The sequence below is a fragment of the Macrotis lagotis genome, chromosome 2 (assembly GCF_037893015.1).
Source record: "Macrotis lagotis isolate mMagLag1 chromosome 2, bilby.v1.9.chrom.fasta, whole genome shotgun sequence".
NCBI classification, from domain to species: Eukaryota; Metazoa; Chordata; class Mammalia; order Peramelemorphia; family Peramelidae; genus Macrotis; species Macrotis lagotis.
In genome coordinates, this window is record NC_133659.1 from 232,543,459 (window position 1) to 232,564,722 (window position 21,264).

The 21,264-nt window shown below is 34.6% G+C and overlaps 2 protein-coding genes across 2 annotated transcripts in view; both read left to right on the forward strand.

Annotated features, from left to right (window-relative positions):
• DNAH9 (dynein axonemal heavy chain 9) overlaps positions 1 to 21,264 on the forward strand; it is a 546,775-nt gene that overhangs the window by 193,090 nt on the left and 332,421 nt on the right. The window contains exons 26-28 of the mRNA XM_074225133.1: positions 4,581 to 4,868; positions 9,183 to 9,393; positions 16,272 to 16,284. Coding sequence (XP_074081234.1) covers positions 4,581 to 4,868; positions 9,183 to 9,393; positions 16,272 to 16,284 — 512 coding nt within the window. The remainder of the gene's footprint in view (positions 1 to 4,580; positions 4,869 to 9,182; positions 9,394 to 16,271; positions 16,285 to 21,264) is intronic.
• Positions 16,609 to 21,264, forward strand: part of LOC141510872 (dynein axonemal heavy chain 9-like) — a 46,522-nt gene continuing 41,866 nt past the window's right edge. The window contains 2 exon segments of the mRNA XM_074220293.1: positions 16,609 to 16,739; positions 18,821 to 19,043. Coding sequence (XP_074076394.1) covers positions 16,609 to 16,739; positions 18,821 to 19,043 — 354 coding nt within the window.

Genomic DNA, 21,264 nt, shown 5'->3' on the forward strand with positions numbered 1-21,264 from the left:
TTCTAATAGAATTTTAGGCATTGATATATATAATACACAAAGACATTCTTCCTCCTGTCAGTTCCATTTTTAGATACCTCTGTACCAGGGTCATGATAGTAAATATTTTGCAACTAGTTTTCCATAGGGAATGAGGATGGAAACGAATATACAACACATATTTTTTTTAAAAAAAATCTGCATTGTTAATGTCTCCATCACTTTCTAAAGTCTAGAAAATTAACAAAATAATAAATCAAACCCTGATCTGTAGCATTTGCCCACTCCTAAGATAGAGATGCTCACAATGAAAATTTAATAATCACTACTTTCAAGCCAGTTCTGTTTTCATTATGTTCTCAGAATGTGGACCCTCATTAGGAGTTCACCTACCCCCAGAGTCATGATGTGGCTTTTCTTTCTGTTATAATAGAAGTTTTCTCATTTGCTAGAATTTGGTACTCCTAGCCAGTTTTCAATGAGTACAAGTTGTAGCTATTTTAATTCAAGATATTCTATGATGAAATTAGCTATTTTTTGATATTTTAATTTTAGCAGAGAATTATATTGTTCCTTTTTTTTAATTTTTGTTACTGCTTTGTCAGATAGAATGATTGCAGCTCCTCATTCTTTTGATTCACAATGCATAGCATTTTTTCCCTTCCTCATGTTTATTTTGTCAATTTCTTTTTAAAAAATTTTTATAAGCAACTGATTATAGGAGTTTTCTTAATCCAATTCATCACTTTTTCATTTTATTGAATGGCTTATTCTATTAACATTAAGTTAGGTTTTAGGTTTCTATTTTACTTTATCTAATATTGGGATTTCCCCCCAAATTATGATTTTTCCCCTATTCTACTGTAAACAGAGTATTATGGTCTTTCAGTTACTTTAACCTTTTTTTAAGGTGACTTTGTTTACACTGGCTCACCTTCCCTTACCCTAAATCCTTACTCTTATTTGTTACCCCTTTCCTCTTGAGCTTTTGTGTATTAATTCCTTTTTCTCATCTGCTTTTTTTCTGGTTATATAATTCTTTCCCTTCTTTTTAACTCTCAATTAATCAATGAGATTTCCCCTTCTCATCTGCTTTTCATCTAGTTCTGCTCATTAGTTATTTTAAAAACTTTCATTTTTGTTCCCCTTTCCAAAAAGAGTTTTTTTCCACTGTCTTCATTATCCATTCTCTCTCTGACTTCTCTAGAATCTCATTCTCTGGTTCATGACCTCTATCTGTTTTCTTTCTTTTCTCTGTACTCAAAATACAACCAAAGCTTGCAAAGTATTTATTCTTTGACTTAGTTATTTTCAGCATTTCAACGATCCAAGACAATCCCAGAAGTACTCCTGATGAAAACTGCTATTTGCCTCCAGAGGAAGAATTTATGGCATTTGAACAGTGACTGGAGCATAATATTTTTCACTTTCTTTCTCTTTTTTGTTCAAATTTTCTTTCACTAATAACTAATGAGAAAATATTTTATATGATTGCACATGTATAACCTATATCATATTGCTTACCAATTCAGGAAGGAGGGAGGAGAGGGAGGGAAAAACTTTTAAAAAAGTAATGTTCAAAGTATCTATTCTAGGCTCTCCCCTCTAGAACATAATGAAGACAGCTAGAATTGGCATGAAAGTGCTGATTATTAAATTTTCAGTGTGAACATATGTCTTAGGAATGGGAAAAGGCTACAAATCAGAGCTTGATTTATTATTTTGTTAATTATCTAGACTTAAGAAAGGGATGAAGACAATATTAACAATGCAGTTTCTGCCCCTACCTCCTAGAGCTTGCCTCATGTGTTTCCCTTTTCCATTATGCCTCACTCTCAGAATAATGCCAATTATTGTAGTTATCAGAGAAGATTCTGCCCCATAGTAGGGCTCGTCTCCCATAATGACCATGATTATGTACTCTACCCCGATCTATACTCTCCCTTATTTCCATTTTTTCCACATTTTCCTCAAAATCTCTCATTTTCCTCAAAATCTCTTCCTGGGTCCATGTTTTCCTATTTTCCTAGGTATTAGTTGCCCCTAGAAAGTCCAATTTCTCCTCATCCTGATGAAGGAAAATTAAAATTTTCAAGCACCAGTGTCCCAGGTTACCACAACATAAAGTGCTCATCCCTTTAGACCATCTCTCTTCAACCATAGGAATTCCTTCCCACTACCACAATAAGACCTCCTTTCCTTTCCTTTTCTACTTCTCCTTACCCACTCTTCTGTAGGCTCTTTTCTTTCTGAGAACACAGAGTTTACCTTTCTTTCACTGCTAGTGTTTGATAAGACTATGGCATATCACATGCTACTCTCATCCCCCTGCTCCACTACCCCCCTCTTCCATGTACCCTCCTATTTCATATTATTTTGTCATATAAAAATTATTTATTAGTCTGTTGGATAGAACCAGGGTATCACCAAATTCTATCCATATGCTTTTTGTCTGCCTCTTCAGTGTTACCCCTACAAAATTTCTGCTTTCATCCTTATCTCCTTTTGTATCTTTAGAGAGAAAAGTCTTGTACTAGCTTCTCTCTGTTGCTGTCCTAGAATGTTACATTTATTCACACCTCTGCATTTCTGTTGTTTGGGGTGTTTAACTCTTCAGTGCTGCTTTTGTTTCTAAAAATATTTCAAATGCCTCTTTATTATCTATCTATTATTGTTATTTATTCAAATACCTGTGGTTTTTTTTTCATATGTGGTTAAGCTCAGATTTCCATGTCACCTTTAGGAGGTCTATTGCTCTTTAGAATACATTACTCCATTCCCTCATACATTTTCTGATTAATAAATAATAATACTTGTGTTATTTGAATTTTCTTTCTTCTGTATTGGAATTTAATTCTCCTGACTTCTGGTAGAATTTTGTTGTTTCTGAGTTGAATTGTTAAATTTTAATCACTATGTATCTTGGAGTTTTCCATCTTGGGTTTGCTTGTTTTGCTTTGATAGTTGAGCATATTTTCTTTTAATATTTTTTTGCATCTCTTCTTCTAGTTTATACTTCATTTGTTTGGATATACATTTCCAATATTTTGTTCTAACTATTATTTCTTTGCCATTGCAGATTCCATTTTTCTATCCTGCTCATTATTTTTGCTTATATAAGCCAAATTTTCTGCTCTCGTGATTCTCATTTCACTTTTGAAATACTAAAGAACAGCATGCTGTGATTCCATGGTATTCTCAAGTTCCACAGGGTATTCTACTTCATCAAGTGCTGCATTGTTTTCCTTTATTTTGCAGTATTTATTCATAGAGGTCTAACTGATTTTCTAACCCTCAAGGCTAGATTTTCCTTCTCTTGCTATTACTTTCCCTGTTGATTTACTTGCTTATGTTCCACAGTCCCTTGAATTTTTTCTTCCTAAAGTCTTTGATAATTTCAGTCTTCTTCTCCCCCTCTTATTTTCTACTATTGTTCACTTTCTAATTGTCTCCTCACTAATGATGTTTCCCTTGGGAGCTGGTTTCAAAGTATCTCAGACTTTTCCCATACTGGGCAATTCCAGGATCACTAGTCTGGCTCTCCATACCCAATAACTTTTGGGTAGACAGAACAGTTGTTGAGTACTGTTCTTCAGGGTTAGTGGAGTGCTGCACAGCCTCCTCTTCCCACGCCATTCTTCCTACATTTTCTGGGCTAGCACCTACAGTTATTATAGAGAGTTGTGGTTCTATAAATATAAGGTTACCCATTGGTTTTCTGTAGTTTAGCTTTGCCATGCCTTTAACATGTTTTTCTCATGAAATATTGACTATCTATGTCTCTTCCCTGGGACTGAATGTTGGGGAGCAAACTTTTGCATCCTGAAAACTGATTCTCCCTAGCACTGGAAAGAGGGAAGGGATGGTTAGGTATTGTTAAAAGACTCTGTTTGTGTATGTTTGTGTGTGTGTGTGTGTGTGTGTGTATACATATATATATATGTACATATATATACATATATATATATATATATATATATATATATATATATATATATCTGTGAGACACACAAAAACACAGAAACACAGAGACAGAGACAGAGATACATAGAGTGTTAATTGGGACTTTGGTTCTGGCAGTACAACCTCAGGTCCAGCAGTGTGGGAGGTGAGGGAGAGGTACTGAATGAGCTCAAGGTCAGTGAACATGATTTCATTGTTGAAATGTTTTCTAACCTTCTTTTGATTTTTAAATGTCCCAGACCATGGAGACAAAGATAAGCTGAAGTCACTTATCTTTGACCCATAATTCTTGCTTGTAGAGATGTGAGAAGTTGTGGGGATTACAGAAAATGTTGTCTTTCATCTTTTTGCTCACATGACCCAGTATAAAACTATTTTAGTTTAGCTCTAGCGTATGGTATATTTATCATCTCTCCAATAAACCCCATTCTTCTGGAACAAATAATATATTCATTGAAAGCCCATCCTTCAATGTATCTATTATAAACCAAGCTGAGGCAGTTTTTACCACCATCACCACCCCCTTTGCCATTTCCTCACCAGTAGGATTCCACTGAGACACTTTAACAAGATCTATGATACCAGGTATCACATAAACTCCAACAACTCTGAATAACCCTGTCTTTTCATCTCCATAGGATCATTATGATTGGGGGCTTCGAGCTATCAAGTCTGTACTCGTGGTAGCTGGATCTCTGAAGAGAGGAGACCCCGATCGACCTGAGGACCAAGTCCTAATGCGTTCCCTCCGAGATTTCAACATACCCAAGATCACAACTGATGACATGCCTGTGTTTATGGGCCTGATTGGAGACCTTTTCCCTTCCCTGGACATTCCTAGGAAGAGAGATCTTGACTTTGAAGGATTTGTAAAACAAGCAGTTTTAGAATTAAAACTTCAGGCTGAGGAAAACTTTGTGCTCAAAGTGAGTGGCATTACTCTTCCTTCATAATTTCAGAATTCATAAATTCTGTCTCAGTATTTATCTTTTACTCATTTGATTCTTTTGCTCATAAATTTTTATTGGTCTTGGATTCCAAGGGTGAGTTGATGCACAAATATTTAATTAAAGATAAAAATTTCAGAAAATTCACCTCCTCTTCTTCATAGATATGGAGAGTTATGTGGCTAAAATATCCCATCTCCATATATGAACTACTTTTTTCTTTTTTATTCTGTTACAAGGCATAGTTTTGTGTTATTTTTTTCTCATATGGAAGGAAGGAGGAAGAAAACATTTGCAAATGAAGGTGCAAATCTCCTATTTCCATCTACACTATTTTTTTAGTAACTTTGTTTAACTTTCTATGATTTCTGCAGATTACTCACAAAGTCATCTGCACATATACATACATATGTCTATATGCATATAAATAGAGAGCCAGATCACTAGATAGATCTACACATAAGCATAGGTGTATATACAGTCCTAGACACAAAGTAAACTCAATAACTCCAAAACTCAATTCATTATGTTTTCCCAAAAATCTTCCCCTCTTCTGGGCTTCTCTATTTCTGTAAAAGGAATCACCATCTTTCTAATACCCCAGGTTCATACTTTCAATTTTATTCTGGACTCTTCACTCCTTCTCACCTTCACCCTCACCCTCAATAATTTTAAAAATTTTTTTTTATTTTTAAGTTATGGAATAAAACAAGAATTTCCATAGCATAGTACAATAAAATAAGATGATTGCACATAAAATTGCAAATCTACTATGTAAAACTTTCCATTTCTTTAAATATACAACAAAATTATAATTTAAATTATTTTTTGCTTTTTTTTCCTATATCTATGATTTCACCAATAAAGGAAACTCAAATGAGGTAGCACACCCTCCCTTTTCAAAAATTCATTTATACAGTTTATGCAGTTTTTAAAAAGCTGGATAAGGTACTAGTGCAAGAGATCTAAAGAAAGGTAAAAGCAGATTTTTAAAAAAGGTAAAAAACTGAAGGAACATATATCTAATGGGGGAGATAGCTTGTAAAACAACTAAGTACATACAAAAAATATGCAGAGTTTATGGAAATCTGTATGAAAGGGGAAGACGCAAATATGTTATAGAACAGAGAAAATCTTTCTGAAGAAATGGTACTTTAATAGAGCCTTAAAGGAAGTCGGTGTCCAAGAGGTCAGAGCATAACAGACAGGACGGACAGTAAATGGGAAATAGAATGCCAGGTTCAAGAAACTATATTTGGTTCAGTATACCTACATTGTAGATTATAAGGAAAAGAGTAAATTATAAGAAAACTGGAAAGGTAGGAAGTGGCAATATTATAAATACCTTTAACTGCTAAATCAGAGATCTTTATTTTTGAAACTAAAGATAATAGGAAGCCCCAGAGCTCATTGAATGGGGGATTACTCTTGTCAGACCTACATTTTAGGGAAGTCACTTTTGCAGCTTAAAGGAAGTTAGATTTGAATAGGACACACACACACACACACACACACACACACACACACACACACACACACAAATAAAGAGGAAACATAAATGTGCCTCTTGCTTCTCATTGTCCATTCTGTTTCCTATCTCTACCATCAATTCTGAGCATCATATCTTTCTTCGAGTTTAACTCCATTCGCATATATAACCCTCTCTAGAGCCTTGTGACTAGGTCCCTGAGTCATTTTTCTTCTTTTCTCAAGGATTTCAGTACTTGGCTCAAATCTTCCAAAACTCTTCATTTATACTTCAGGATTTTAATGTATACTTGGGTTTATTAACCTCTTTAACTCCCATGACCCAAACCTTCACTCTAAGAGCCAAACACATAGATAATCACATGAATTTCTTGCTCCAGCTCCACAATTCAAACCTATAATTTTTTCTATTTGATCACAATTTCAAATATTTTGAATTTCTCCCTATTCCTTACCTCTCCTAAACTTATTCTTCATTCTTTTTGTAATTTTCAGTCACTCTACCACTCCCTCCTTTCCCAAGCTATCATCCCTACTCAAACTTTACTTTTCTTTCTTTGAAAATCTTGACTCAATGGTTAATCAATTTAACTTTATAGTTTCTTCTCATTGAATCTTTTATCTCATTGCCCTATCCCTCACCCTAGATCATTCCCACCGATTGCCTTCTTTATTCCTGCCCAGTTGAAGACTGTCACACAAACATGTTGACTCAGTCCTTTATCCATTTATCCTGAGTCCACTTATCAATCTGAAATGGGTCCACATTGCTGTACACCAATCTTTCTATTTTCCTCTGATTCTCCTCCTTTCTCTTCCCAAGACAATCTTTTGCTCTTTCTACTGTATCTGTTCCAGGCTTTCTCTTCCTAAGTTACCTATACCATTTCTCCCTCTTGCCCCCTCAGTAGAAGTTCTCACCTTACATTTCAGGATAAAAGAATAATGAGACCATTCATTGAAGAATTTCCATTCCTCCTTAGTTTCACACTTCAGATGATCTCAACATCATTCCTTATTCTCTCATTATATTAGACTCTGAAAAAGAGACCTTTAACCCTGCCCACATCAGCCTTTCCAATTGTGCCTTTAATCTCATCATCTGTCTCCTCTGGAGAAAAATTTTCCCTCCAATAATCTCTTCTGTATCTAATTTTCAATCTATCAATTCCTTAATTTCTGCCTACAAACATGCCTCAACCCTTTTTAGAAATTCATTTGACCACACAAAAGCCACTATTCTAAATTTTACCTCCCTTTCACAATCAAACTCTTAGGAAAATCTGTCAATACTTGTCTCCACTTCTCACCTTCCACTCATTTCTCAACCCTTTTGCAATTTGATTTCTGCCCCTACCACTCTATAAAGATTTCTATAATCCATCTTCCTAAAAAACACTAGCCATCACCAAAGATTTCTTCATTGCTATTGAAATGATCTTTTTAAGTCTTCATCTGTCTTCATTTCTCTGCCATATTTGCAACATTTGACAACTCTGTTGGCCTCTGCCCTAAGTTTTCATGACATCAATCTATTTGGATTTCTTCTTACCTAACTGAAGCTTCTCAATCTCCTTTCCTAGAACATTTTCTATGTCCTATCCATTAGTACTTATAGTCCCAAATACTTTACTGTGACCTTTTCCCTCCCCTTTCCTCTTCTCTCCTCTCCCTTCTCTTTTTTACTGGTTTGATTGATTTTTATGGATTCAATTATCATCTCTACAAAGAAATATGAAATTTTTATATACAACTTTCCTGTCTCTTGAGTTCTAGTGTCAAAATGACATTTAGTGTCTCATGGATAACTCATACTCAACACACTCAAAACCAGACAGCTCTACCATTTTTCATATCATCTAGGTTCATAAACTCAGAACCATTCTTGACTTTATTCAATTAGTTATTATATCATTGACTAAATCTTTAGAATATCTCCCCCATCCATCTCCTTAAACACTGCACCTGCCCTATGTCCAGTCTTCATCACTTCTCACCTGAACTATTGCAATAGCTTCCTTATCACAATATTATTATTATTATTATTATTATTATTATTATTATTATTATTATTATTATTCCTTGGCCTCTTTCCTATCAAATCTATCCTATGTACCACTACCAAATTAACATTTTATTTATTTATTTTATTCTCAGAAAATTTTGGTGGTTCCTCATTGCTTCTGGGTTAAAAACAGAAACTGTGTTTGATATTTAAGATCTTTTGCAATCTAACTCCAATTCAAACTGACCTACTTGATCTTCATATCTAACATTCCTACTCCTGCTTCCATAAGACTTTCCATAAGATTCCCTGTGCTTAGGATGCTTTTCCTTTTTTACTTTCCACTGCTTAAAACCTTGACTTCTGGGGTGGCTAGGTGGCGTAGTGGATAAAGCACTGGCCTTGGAGTCAGGAGTACCTGGGTTCAAATCCGGTCTCAGACACATAATAATTACCTAGCTGTGTGGCCTTGGGCAAGGCACTTAACCCCATTTGCCTTGCAAAAACCTAAAAAAAAAAAAAAAAAAAAAACCTTGACTTCTTTCAAGGTTCAGTTCAAGTACCATCTTCTAAATGTGATTCCTGATTCCCTCATCCTCCTGGAACCCCCTTGGATATTTTTTTTGTATATGCCTTGTATTTTTGTAACTCTTTCCACTAGAATATTAGCCACTTGAAGAGAAGATTTTCTCTTTTTTGTATTTATATCTCTAACACCTAGCAAAGCATTGGGTACAAACTAGGCTTAAAAAATGTTTGTTGATTGATTGATGAATTGCCTAAGTCAAACGTTATTTCAGGTGGTACAACTGGAAGAACTCTTGGCTGTGCGACACTCTGTGTTTGTGGTGGGGAATGCTGGCACAGGCAAGTCCCAGGTACTGAGGTCTTTGCATAAAACATACCAGAACATGAAACGACGACCAGTCTGGACTGACCTCAACCCCAAAGCTGTCACTAATGATGAACTGTTTGGCATAATCAACCCAGCCACACGAGAATGGAAGGATGGTAAGAAACATCTGAGACCAGAGGGAAATTCTAAATTGTATGACCTGTGACTCAGCTACTGCAAGACTGCATTAATTTCCTTTACATCAATTAGAGTTAGGAATATTGGTATGACTAATAGGAAATAAAAACACAAGATAGATCTGATGAAGTTACAAAGAGGCTATAAAAGGGAAAAGAAGCCATTGTGATTGGGAAGAAAACTTTCAACAAATTGTATTTGTTCCTTTAAGCTGTACAATATTTGTTCCATCCCTCCTATGTAATCTTCTTAAGCTTTCAAGGTCAGTGAAGAGGAAATCAGAGAAAAAAAAATAATAATATCAGTTTCCTTATTATCTTACTCATGCCATGTCACTGAGAATCTGTGGCAAATAAAGGTGAGAGATAAGCATGCTGTTAAGTGCTGGAAAACAAGAATATTGAAGTCCAGTGATGTCAAACAACTAAAAAAGGAGCTCTGCAGAACACAATATATTGACTTTGAAAACCTCAACTTAACATTATATATCATATTTTATTTTTTATTTATCTTATTAAGCATATTTTAATTTGCTTAGCAACATTGAACTATAATCAATCTTCCTAATGAACATTACATACTACATGAACCAGAAGTCTCTTAATAATGGGGAGTCCTCAAAATTAATGTAGAATACATTCCCACAGTGTTTTATACTGAGAGGTACTGAAAGCTTCCTTCTATAAAAAAAAGTCTAACAGAGAGACTTCCTGGAGTTTTATTTGTATTTATCTCAATTCTCTTACTGACGACAAAGAAAAACATTGTTAATTGTTTGGAAAAGTTTTTTTTCTGAATTGGATTTTAAAAGGGAAAAAATGAAGGGTATTTATCATGAAAATATATTAATCTTTTAAAAACTTTTATGTTTGACTTTCTCAGTATCTGTCAATCACTTGCATTAGTTTCTAATAATAGTTATAATAGTTAACATGTACATAGTAATTTTATGTTTGAAAAGTGCTGTTGAAAAGGTACTGTTATTATCCCTATTCATAGATGAGGAAACTGAGCCTGCTAGAGGGTAAGCAATTTACACAAGACCCCACAGTTAGTAAGTATCTGATGTAGGATTTGAGCTCTGGTCTTCCTGATTTTTGAGTCTTTGCACCATCTGGCTATCTCTTGTTTTTCTTTAATCAGATTGATTTAGATTCATTGGACATGCTTTCAAGGACTGACACTGGTTTCCCTCTCTGAAGAATGAAATATTTCAGGATGTTTAGTCTCTAAATGTTTAACTTGTCCAATGATCCCTTTTCAGTGTCATAAGTTTCACTGAAAATGAATTAATTTATCTACCAGTACCTATATGTGGAAAATGTAGGAAATCAATATTATATAAGCCTGATGAGGCATGTATATATATATATATATATATATATATATATATATATATACATATATGTATATATATATACACACATACATATTTATACATATATGTAAGAAAGATGCAATATGGTATAGTCCATAAAAAGCTACCCTTTGAATCAGAAAGAGCTGTTTTCAAACTCTGACTGTGTCACGTATTGTCTTTGTGACTGGGCACATTATATAATCTTACAGTGTTCCCGGTAGCTGTCTAAGACTATAAGACGAAAAAAGGTTCAAATCTTCACTAATGGAGAATCTTTCTTATTGGCCATGCCAAGGAAATTATATATCTAATTTTAAAAAATAGAAAGGAGATACAAAGAGGTGGCATCTTGACCATTTTCATATGACAAATCCAGATAGAATATCAACAGTATATGCGGGATGAGTATATATGATATGTATATAGTTTATAATGGAGAATTCCTGGAGCGTTTTTCATATTTAGCTCATTCCTCCTACTGAGGACAAAGACACACACACACACACACACACACACAAACAGCATCATTCAAGAGTGAGAGAATTGAGAGCTAAAAAATTTACCTGTTAAAGCCCTTTAAATTTGACCCTAACCTACTTTTCCCTTTCCTGCATTCAATAGTCCAGTCAAACTTGTCTCTTCCTAGTCCTTACATATAACACTCCATTTCCTTTCCTTCCTTTGTTCTGGCTATCCCCAATACCTAGAATTCATTCCTTTCAAAACTCAGCTAAAGTTTCACCTTTTACATGAAATCTTTCATTATCCCCTATCATTATCCCTCAGCTGGTAATACCCCCATCTAAAAAAAATATTACCTGAGTATTTATATATACAAACCTGGTTGTTGTCCTTTGTTTTTAAAGATCAAAATGATATTATTATCATTATCAAGGAATCAAGGTACAGTATGACCAACTGTGGTTGTTCTGACCACTTATGGACTCAGAAGTGCCTTTGATGTAGACATATCATAATAGTTGGTCCTATGTCAGTGTCTTCCATGTTACAACTTCTATTCCAAAGTTCTTCAGAGAGATCTTGATAGTACCCTTGTATTGCTTCTTCTGACCTGCATATGAGTGCTTACTTTGTGTGAGTTCTCTTTAAAATAGTCTTTTAGTTTGGTATTCAAATAATGTGGTCAGCTCATTGAACTTCAGTTGAAAGTTCAGCTTGAGAAACACTATCAGTGTTCAGGACCTTTATTTTGCCAAGTGATCTTCAGAATCTTCTTAATACAGTTCAAAAGAAAATGATTCCATTTCCTGGCATGGCACTGGTGTACTGTTCAGGTGTCACAGGCATACAGCAATGAGATCAGCACAATGGCTTTGGAGATCTTCAGTTTGATAGGCAACCTAATATTTCTCTTTTTCTATACTTTCCTTTGGAGCCTCCAAAAGAGGCTGACTTGCTGTGACAATGTGTATGTCAACCTAATGATCTATATGCATATCCCTGGAATGTATACTGTCAAGGTAAGTGAACTTATTTACAGCATTCAAACTTCATCCATTTGATGTAACCAATGGTTCCATGAATGGATGGTGCAGTGCTGACAGAATCTCTGTTTTCTTGGTGTGGTCAGCTCACAATTAGTATGAGAGAATCAGTCTTCTCTCTGTGGCATCTCAGTCTTTTCAAGTTAAGTAATTTACTGTCAGTGTAGTAGCTTACCTTAATGCTGTTTCATTCTAATTGAAGGTGGATATAAAGCATGGGAGTAAGTGTACAGCCTTGCTTCAACTCCAGTGGTGATTGGGAAAATGTTAGAGCATTGTCCATTATCCTGAAACCAGTATGTCAAGAAATTGTTGAACTCCAGGCAACCAAATTTTGACATAATTTTTATAAGCCCTCATGACTGAAGTATCAAAGACTTTTATCAGATTGAAGATCTGCTCCTAGCATTTCTTCTGGAGTTGTTGGGCAGGAAACATCAGATCACATTGCCTCTCAGGTACATGATCATCTTCCCAGTGAAGGATCAGCCTATTAAGGAAAATCCTGTCAACAATACTGAGAGAGATCTCCTGTGATTGTCATAGGACAATCTATTTCTATTATCTGATTATGATGGACAATAGAGGCATTATTGACTTTCTTAGGGATAACCTCCTCTTATCATATAACCCAGAAGATTTCAGTCAGTTTTTATATGAGTAGTGGATCCTCTGCCTTGTAAATCTCACTTGGAATAGAATCAGCACCTGGTGCTTTGTGCTTTGTCACAGATGAGGAGCCTAATTATAGTTGAACCCTCTTCCTTATATAGAAATTCAGCTAGAAGTGGATTGACTTCCGCCAGAGGTGTGTGTCGGTGCCTTCAGCATTGATTAATGATAGTTTGTTGAGAACAAGATAGAAGTGTTCAGCATGTCACTTCACGATTATTTTTTTTATCACTAATCAATGTGGCTCTAACAGCATTGAGTAGTTGAGGTGCACCATAGGTCTTTGGCCCATAAATAGCCTTCAGGGTATCATAAAAGCACTTTGGATTATTACTATCAATGTAAAAGTGAATTTCATCTGCCTTCTTAAAGAGCCAAGAATGCTGTATCTTTCTAAACTTCACTTTACTTTTCATGGAGTTAAATTTTTAGAGATAGATGAACTATCCATCTAATAAACTCTGTAGAGTTTTCATTTTTCACTTAGTAACTTCTAAATTTCCCCTTCATTTTTGTCAAATCAGTCTTTGATGTTTGTGAATGCTCTAACCCAGATGAGTAAATATAGTGCCATATTCCAAATCACTGAAAGCTACTCACTCCTTTTCTGTTCCAACTGTATTTTGGCTCAGCTTTCTCTCTAAGCTAGCAACAACTTTTCTCATTCCCAGTAGTTCTCTAATCTGTTGACATTAAGTCTTCTGGTTGTCATCTTGCCTTGGAGGTCACTGCTTTCATTAAATGTTAATATTTGACTTGGAGAGGATAAGTCTATAATCAGACCCGTAGTCTTTCTGTCTCTTCTCCTTATAGTAATAGCCTATTAAATCCCAATGTTTACTGAAAGGGTTCATCCATGATGTTTTCTTGCATTGAGGCAAATGGTAGCTAAGAAGGTCATGAGATACATAAGTCACATTAGGGCGACTCCTCCATAGGAAGAAGTCTTCACATGCTTGAGGTAGATACCGTTTAACTCCCCAAAGAGTTTAAGACACTTGGTTGCTCTCAACCTGGGTTTAACCCATCTACTGAAATGGTTTGCCAGAGTGTGGCCACTACATATACTACAGCTTCTTGGAGCCACAAGTGAGAGTTGGATGGGTCAGGTGAACATCAAATGTTGATAAGCAGCCCTAACACCAGGGGTACATGTCATCCTGAAGATAGCTACATACTATTTATACACACAAATATGTATATGTAAATGTATATGTATACATATATATAAAATATATTTATATACATCTATATTGTACTTCAAAATAAACATGCTACCTCCCTGAATAGAATTTAAGCTCCATAAAAGCAACAACTATTTCATTTATCTTTGTTTTTCCAGTGCACTGCATAATGCCTGACAGTAGGTGGTTAATAAATATTGATTGATTGATTGATTAACTGATAATTGTTTTCTTTTAGGACTTTTCTCATCAATCTTGCGTGAACTTGCTAATATAACACATGATGGACCTAAGTGGATTTTACTGGATGGTGACATTGATCCAATGTGGATTGAGTCTTTGAACACAGTCATGGATGATAACAAGGTATAATTCAGAAACAAGAGAAAAATATCTAACTCATACATAAGTGTTCAATTAAATTTGATATTTTTATTTTTAATTGAGTTTCAGTTTTTCAACTAACAAAAAATTTTCTCCCCCTCCTACCTTTCCTATCCGTATTAAAAAAACAAGCAATTCCATTTAACATATGTGCATAGTCAAGCAAGAATTGACCATTTCTCAAAGATATCTTTCTTTCTGCACCTTGAATCTATCACCTCTCAGTCAGGAAGTGGGTAGCATACTTCATCATCAGTTTTCTGATGATAGATCATTGTATTAATTAAGACCTTAAGTATTTCAGAGTTGTTTGTTTTCAAATGTGATCATGTATAAATTATTTTCCTTGTTCTGCTTATTTTACTCTGTGTTACTTTATACTTCTCATTTTTCATAGAAAACTATCCCTTACTTTGAATGAGATATATGTCTAGAAATAGTCTTTTTTATATAGTCACTTCTTGTGACTTAACTAATCAAGTTTAGTTTTTTTTTTTAATAAAACATATGGGGGCGGCTAGGTGGCATAGTGGGTAAAGCACCAGCCTTGGAGTCAGGAGTACCTGGGTTCAAATCCGGTCTCAGACACTTAATAATTACCTAGCTGTGTGGCCTTGGGCAAGCCACTTAACCCCGTTTGCCTTGCAAAAACCTAAAAAAATAAAATAAAATAAAACATATGTTTTAAAATAAGTGTTATCCCCTTCAGAGTAACTATGTATATGATCATGTATCATTGTTCAACATATATTTTGTGATTATACAATAGTAGGTACTATTATTATTCCCAGTTTATAGATAAGGAAACTGAGGTTAACAGAGAATGATTGACTTGCCCAGGGTCCCACAGCTACTAAGTGGCTGGATTATACTCTTCAATCCAATGACACTGGCCTTCTTGTTGTTCCATGAACAAGACATTCTTAGTTCTTGATGTTTTCTCTGCCTATCCCCCCATACCTGAAATACTCTCCTCCATATCTGCTTTTTGACTTTCCTGAATTACTTAAGTCTCAAATAAAATCACAGTTTCTCATAGAAGACTTAGTCAATCCTTTTCATTTTAGTGCCTTCCCTCAGTTAATTATTATACATCGTTTATTGTCTCCCTCATTCAATTGTGAACTTCTGGAGGGCAGGGAATATCTTTTGCTCTATTTGTTTTAATCCACAGTGCTTAGCACGATGCCTAACTCATGGTATGTACCTAATAAGTGTTTATTGACTAATTGATTGAAGCAATGGCTACTTCAAATGAGCTTGCCTTCAAATGGGGGGAGGCAGTACCTACAATACAATATATGTATAGTACAAATATAAAGTTAGCAAGTACAAATATATACAAAGGAGTTAAATACAAGGTAGTTTTAGAGGTCAGTCACCAGCAACTAAAGAATCAGGGAAGTTTTAATGCTAAAGGTGATACTTAAACTGTATCTTGAAGGACAAGAGATATTCTATTAGATAAAGAAAAAAAAGAGTGCATGAGTGTATGAGAATCCCCCTGGAAATATGGGAGATTGGAGTATTATACATGAAAAATAGAAGGAGGGCCAGTCTCCAAACAGAGACTGGGATGAGGTTATGAAGAGATTAAAAAACCAATCAGAGGAATTTATACTTATTTGATCCTAGAAATATTAGGAAGTCAGTGGAGCTGATGAAATAAAGAAATACATAGTGAGTTCTGCATTTAGAAAAAATTTTGGACAGTTATGTAGATTTGTCTGAAGTGGTGAGAGTTGGGGCAGGGAAACTAATTAGGTGACTGTAGTAATAAGTCAAATAAGAGATAATTAGAACCTAAATTAAGTTAATATCTGTATGAATGTAGTAAAGTGGTTCCAATATAAGAGATGATATGAAGTAGAAAGGGCAAGATCTGGTAGCTGATTAGATATTGGAACAAGGGAGATTGACAAGTATAGGATAATTTTGTAGTTATGAACATCAGAGCCTAAAAGAATAGTGATGACATTGATAGAAGTAGAAAATAACTGAGGAGGGTAGAATTTGAGATTAGAAGATAATGAGCTCAATTTCATACATATTTGAGTGGAAAACTGTCTCTTAGATATTCAGGCTAAAATGTCAGTGGGCAACCAGATATCCAGGCTGAAGCTCATCGAAGAGGATGATGTTGGAGATTTGTATAAGTTATTGTTGTTCAAGCCACTTCAGTCATGTCCAGTTCCCCATGATTCCATTTTGGGTTCTTGGTAGAGATACTAGAGTATTTCTTTTACTTCTCCAGCTCATTTTACAGATGAGGGAAGTGAGACAAAAAGTGAGGCAAACAGGATTTAGTGACTCACACAGTTAGTATATGATTTGGATTCAAGTATTCCTGAGTCCAAGCCCAGCACTCTATCTACTCTACCAACCTTCCTGCCCTTCAGACAAATTAGTGATCAGGAAACTAAGGGAAAAACTACAAAAGTTCATTTTTCCACCCTAAGATAAGGAATTTGGTTCTAAGGCAGGTGACCAAGATAGAAGCTATAGAATAGGGATAAGCCAGTTTATTAAAGTTCCACCTTGGGGGTAATGTGACAGAGCCAGGCAACACTCAGATCATGCCTTGGATCAGACCACCGAGGGTCCACTGAAAGTATGCAGCTCCTGGCATTTATAAATATTGTGAATATATCACTTATTACCCACAGAAAACAGCAGCTGGATTCCAGTGAATACAAATTAGACCACAACATTCCTTCAAAACATGTGTATATAACCTTGCCCTAATTTTTTTTTGAGAAGTAAAACTGTAAGAAAGAGTAAATAAAAAGACTCCTTAAATATAGAACCATTCAGGTGCCAGAGATGCCTAAGATACAACCTCAGAAGCCATTACTTTCAAAACACCTACTAGCAAGGCCTCAAAAAAAAAATAATTTGACCATAAGGTCAATTATAATTCCTAGAAGAAATGAAGCAAGGGTTTGAGTTAACATATAGTTTGCATAAATATATACTTTGGATATATATGTACATATACATATATACATAGTTATAAATATTGAGAGAGAGTTTGAATTTGACTAAAAAGTTTAAATTTCAGTTGCAAGAAAAAATACTGCAGAAACCATAAAAAAAACAGTTTCAAGTATCAAAGGGAGTCAGAGTCAGGATCACAATAATTAGTAGCTACCACTGTAAAGGAACAGAGAATGGATAATACAATATTCCAAAAGGCAAAAGAGAGTCTCATAACCAAAAATAACAACCAACACAACTAAGTATAATCCTATGGGAGTGAGGAATGGCTAGAAAAAGAATAATTAATGAAGCAGGAAACTTCATCATACCTGATGAAAAGATCACAGTTTAGAAGAAATTTTCAAATACAAATAGACTTGGTTAAAAGAAACAAGGGAAAGATTCATTTTGCTGAAATATATTGAGAGAGAACAAATGTTTATAGTTTAACATGAAATATGAAAAGATAATCCCACACTCCTTTGAAGAGTGAGATCCATGGTAGTAAAACATTGCATATAATTTCAGATGCTTTTATTTTATTTATTGGTTTTTTGGTGTATTTTTCTTCATTTTTTAAGCTATTAATTTTTAGCACCTTTGGAGGAGCAAAGAGGAAAATTAATATAAGGAATTTAGGTGATATTTAAAAGCAAATGATATGATAAAAATTTATTTGAAAAAAAATAAAACAACTCCTGACTGTATAAAGTATTTGGGGATCTGCCTACCAAAAACCATAAAGAATCTTTATGAATTGAAATACAAAATTCTATTTCAAAAATAAATAAAATTAAATAATGTCAGCTATGTAACACAGTAAATAGTCTGGAATCAAGATGAACTGATTTCAAGTTCAACCTCAGACACGTGTTCTAATCTTGTTGCAGTCTCTACTCCCTTGTCCTTCTCATTCCCTCTCCAAGACAGATTCCATTCCCAAGATCTTAGCCTTTCTTTCCTTCAAAATATTTTTTATAATCTCCTCAGTTTAATTTGTTTTGCCCGTGAATGTGAACCTGGGCAAGTCACCTAACCCTCTCAGCTTCAGTTTCCTCATCTGTAAAATAGAGATGAGAATAGCAATGCCTCCTAGTACTACGGTGAGTATTAGATGACATAATGTTTCTAAAGTACTTATTCCAGTGCTTGACTCTTAATAAGTGCTTAATGAATGCTTGTACCCTCCCTAATGAAAATCCTTTGGAGGAACAACATATATAAAAAAAAATCAAGGGAAATAATGAAAAAAAAAAGATTGGAAGGGTACTTAGCAGTACCAGATTTCAAACTCTTCTAAAAAGTAGTTTTGTTAAACCAGTTTCCTACTGGTTATAAAAATAGAGAATAGTGAATCAGTAGAACACATTAAATCTAAACATATAGAAGCAAATGATCCTAAAAAACTGAAATTTGAAAAAATTCAAGACCCCAATTACCAGGAGTATGGACACATTATTCAACAAAAACAAGGAAGAAGAAGTTTGGCAGAAGTACGGTTTAAACCAACACCTATTCCATGTACTAAGAAAAGTTCCAAACAGGTACATAATTTAGATATTATAGTTGGTTTCATTTTAAAGTTTTAACCTAGAAAAGCGAAGAACTTAATTTTTTAGGTTTATTAATATGAGTTCTTATTTTTCAAAGATTTTATTTTGAATTCAATTTCCCCCCCAATCTTACCTCCCTACCCCAACCCCCGACAGAAGGCAGCCTGTTAGTCTTTACATTGCTTCCATGATATGCATTGATCTAAGTTGAATGTGATGAGAGAGAAATCATATCCTTAAGGAAGAAGCATAAAGTATGAGATATAGAAGAATTGCATAGTTTGTGGGATTTGAACAAAGACCAAAGACTATTACCTTTAATTTTCAAAAAAATAGGGGGGGGGGACCTAGGTGGCGCAGGGGCAGCTAGGTGGGGCAGTGGGGGGCAGCTCACAGTGGATAGAGCACCGGCCCTGGAGTCAGGAGTACCTGAGATCAAATCTGAACTCAAGACACTTAATAATTACCTAACTGTGTGGCCTTGGGCAAGCCACTTAACCCCATTGCCTAGCAAAAACCAAAAAAAAAAAAAAAAAAAATAGAAGGGAAATAATAAACTGGTAGAAAATCATTGCAGTAAATTTATTTGATAAAAGTCTCATTTTCAAACTATAGAAGGAATTAATTCAAATTTGTCAGGAGTTATTAACAAATTGGTGAATGATCAAAAAATATGAAGAAATGCTTGTTAAGGGAACAAATTGAAGCTCTCCATAATCGTGGGGGGAAAAAATTGCTCCAAATCACTAATAATTAAAGAAATGCAAATTTAAGCAACTCTGAAGATGTAACTCATACCCATTAGATTGCCAAATTTGATAGGAGAGAAAAATGACAAATACAGGTGTAAGAATTGAAAAACAAGACCTTTAATGAATTTTTGCTGAAGCTGTAGAATTAGTAAACGCATTCTGGAACTGTGCCTCAAAAGTAACTAAATTTTTTGACCTTAAAAACTACTGCTAACCCTATACCCCAAATAAGTCAATGAAAAGACTGCTATATGCAAAAATATTTTAGCAGCTTTTAAAATAGTGGCAAAGAACTGCAAACTAAGGTATTTCCTAACAATGGGAATGACTGAACAAATTATGTCATATGTAAATATAATGGAATACTATTGTGCTGTAAAAAATGATTAAAGAGGTATTTTCAGAGAAACCTAAGGAGACTTGTATGAACTAATGTGAAACCAAGTGAGCAGAACTGGAACAATTCATACAGTAACAACATTTTGAAAACAGCTTTGATAGACTACCTCTGATCAATGCAATGATCAGTCATATTTGCTGAAAAATATTGCCTACCACTTGAAAGACAGGTGATTAACTCAATATGCAGAGTGAGGTATATTTTTGGATATGGTCAATGAAGTACTTTTTTTCTCAACTATGCATATTTGTTGTTCAGTCATTTCAGTCATGTTCAGTTCTTCATGGACTCATTTTTGGGGTGGATATTTGGCAAAGTTAATAATGTAGATTGCCGTTTCCTTCTTCAGTTCATTTTACAGATGAGGAAACTGAGACAAATAGGGTTAAATGATGACCCTAAGGTTATATAGTTAATAATTTTTTTCTTTTTTCTGAAGATGATAGTAGGAAAGAGAAATTAAAATGTCCAAAAAGAAATTCCAAAACTTAAGTCCAAAAAAAATAATTAGTTAAAAAAAATAAGGAGAATGAAAGAAGAGGGAACTTAAATTGAATGATCTCATTTTTATCTGTGAAGTAAGAGGGAACCCTTAGCTAAGAGGGAAAGCAGAAGGTTTGGAAGGTTTCAGAAGGAAAGAAGAGATTTGGAATAGCTTCTGTGGGACTGAGATAGGAAATCAATTAGGAAAGAGAAAAAAGACAGCCTTTCTGCAAAGAAGACCCTATTGAAAATTAATAACTTAAATTTGTATTGCATCTAGATTGGTTGTAAGACTTCTTCCAGTTGTATTTTGCAGTGTATGAGTAGGAAAAGGAAAATGGCAGAAATAATCCAGGGCTGAGATTTAGTTGTTGAGTTTAGTGTTTGTACCAGATGACAAGGGATCTTAGAACAAAGCACAGGTTAGAGTTTAAATGGCTAACTATTGGATTGCAGTTAGAGAGGGAAGAAAATGAACTAAAAGAAGAGGTGATAAAAGGAGAAAATACTGGAGGTAGAGGATTGAAGTTTTTGATGATGACACATAATAAGTTTGGGGCTAGGGTTAGGCATAGAG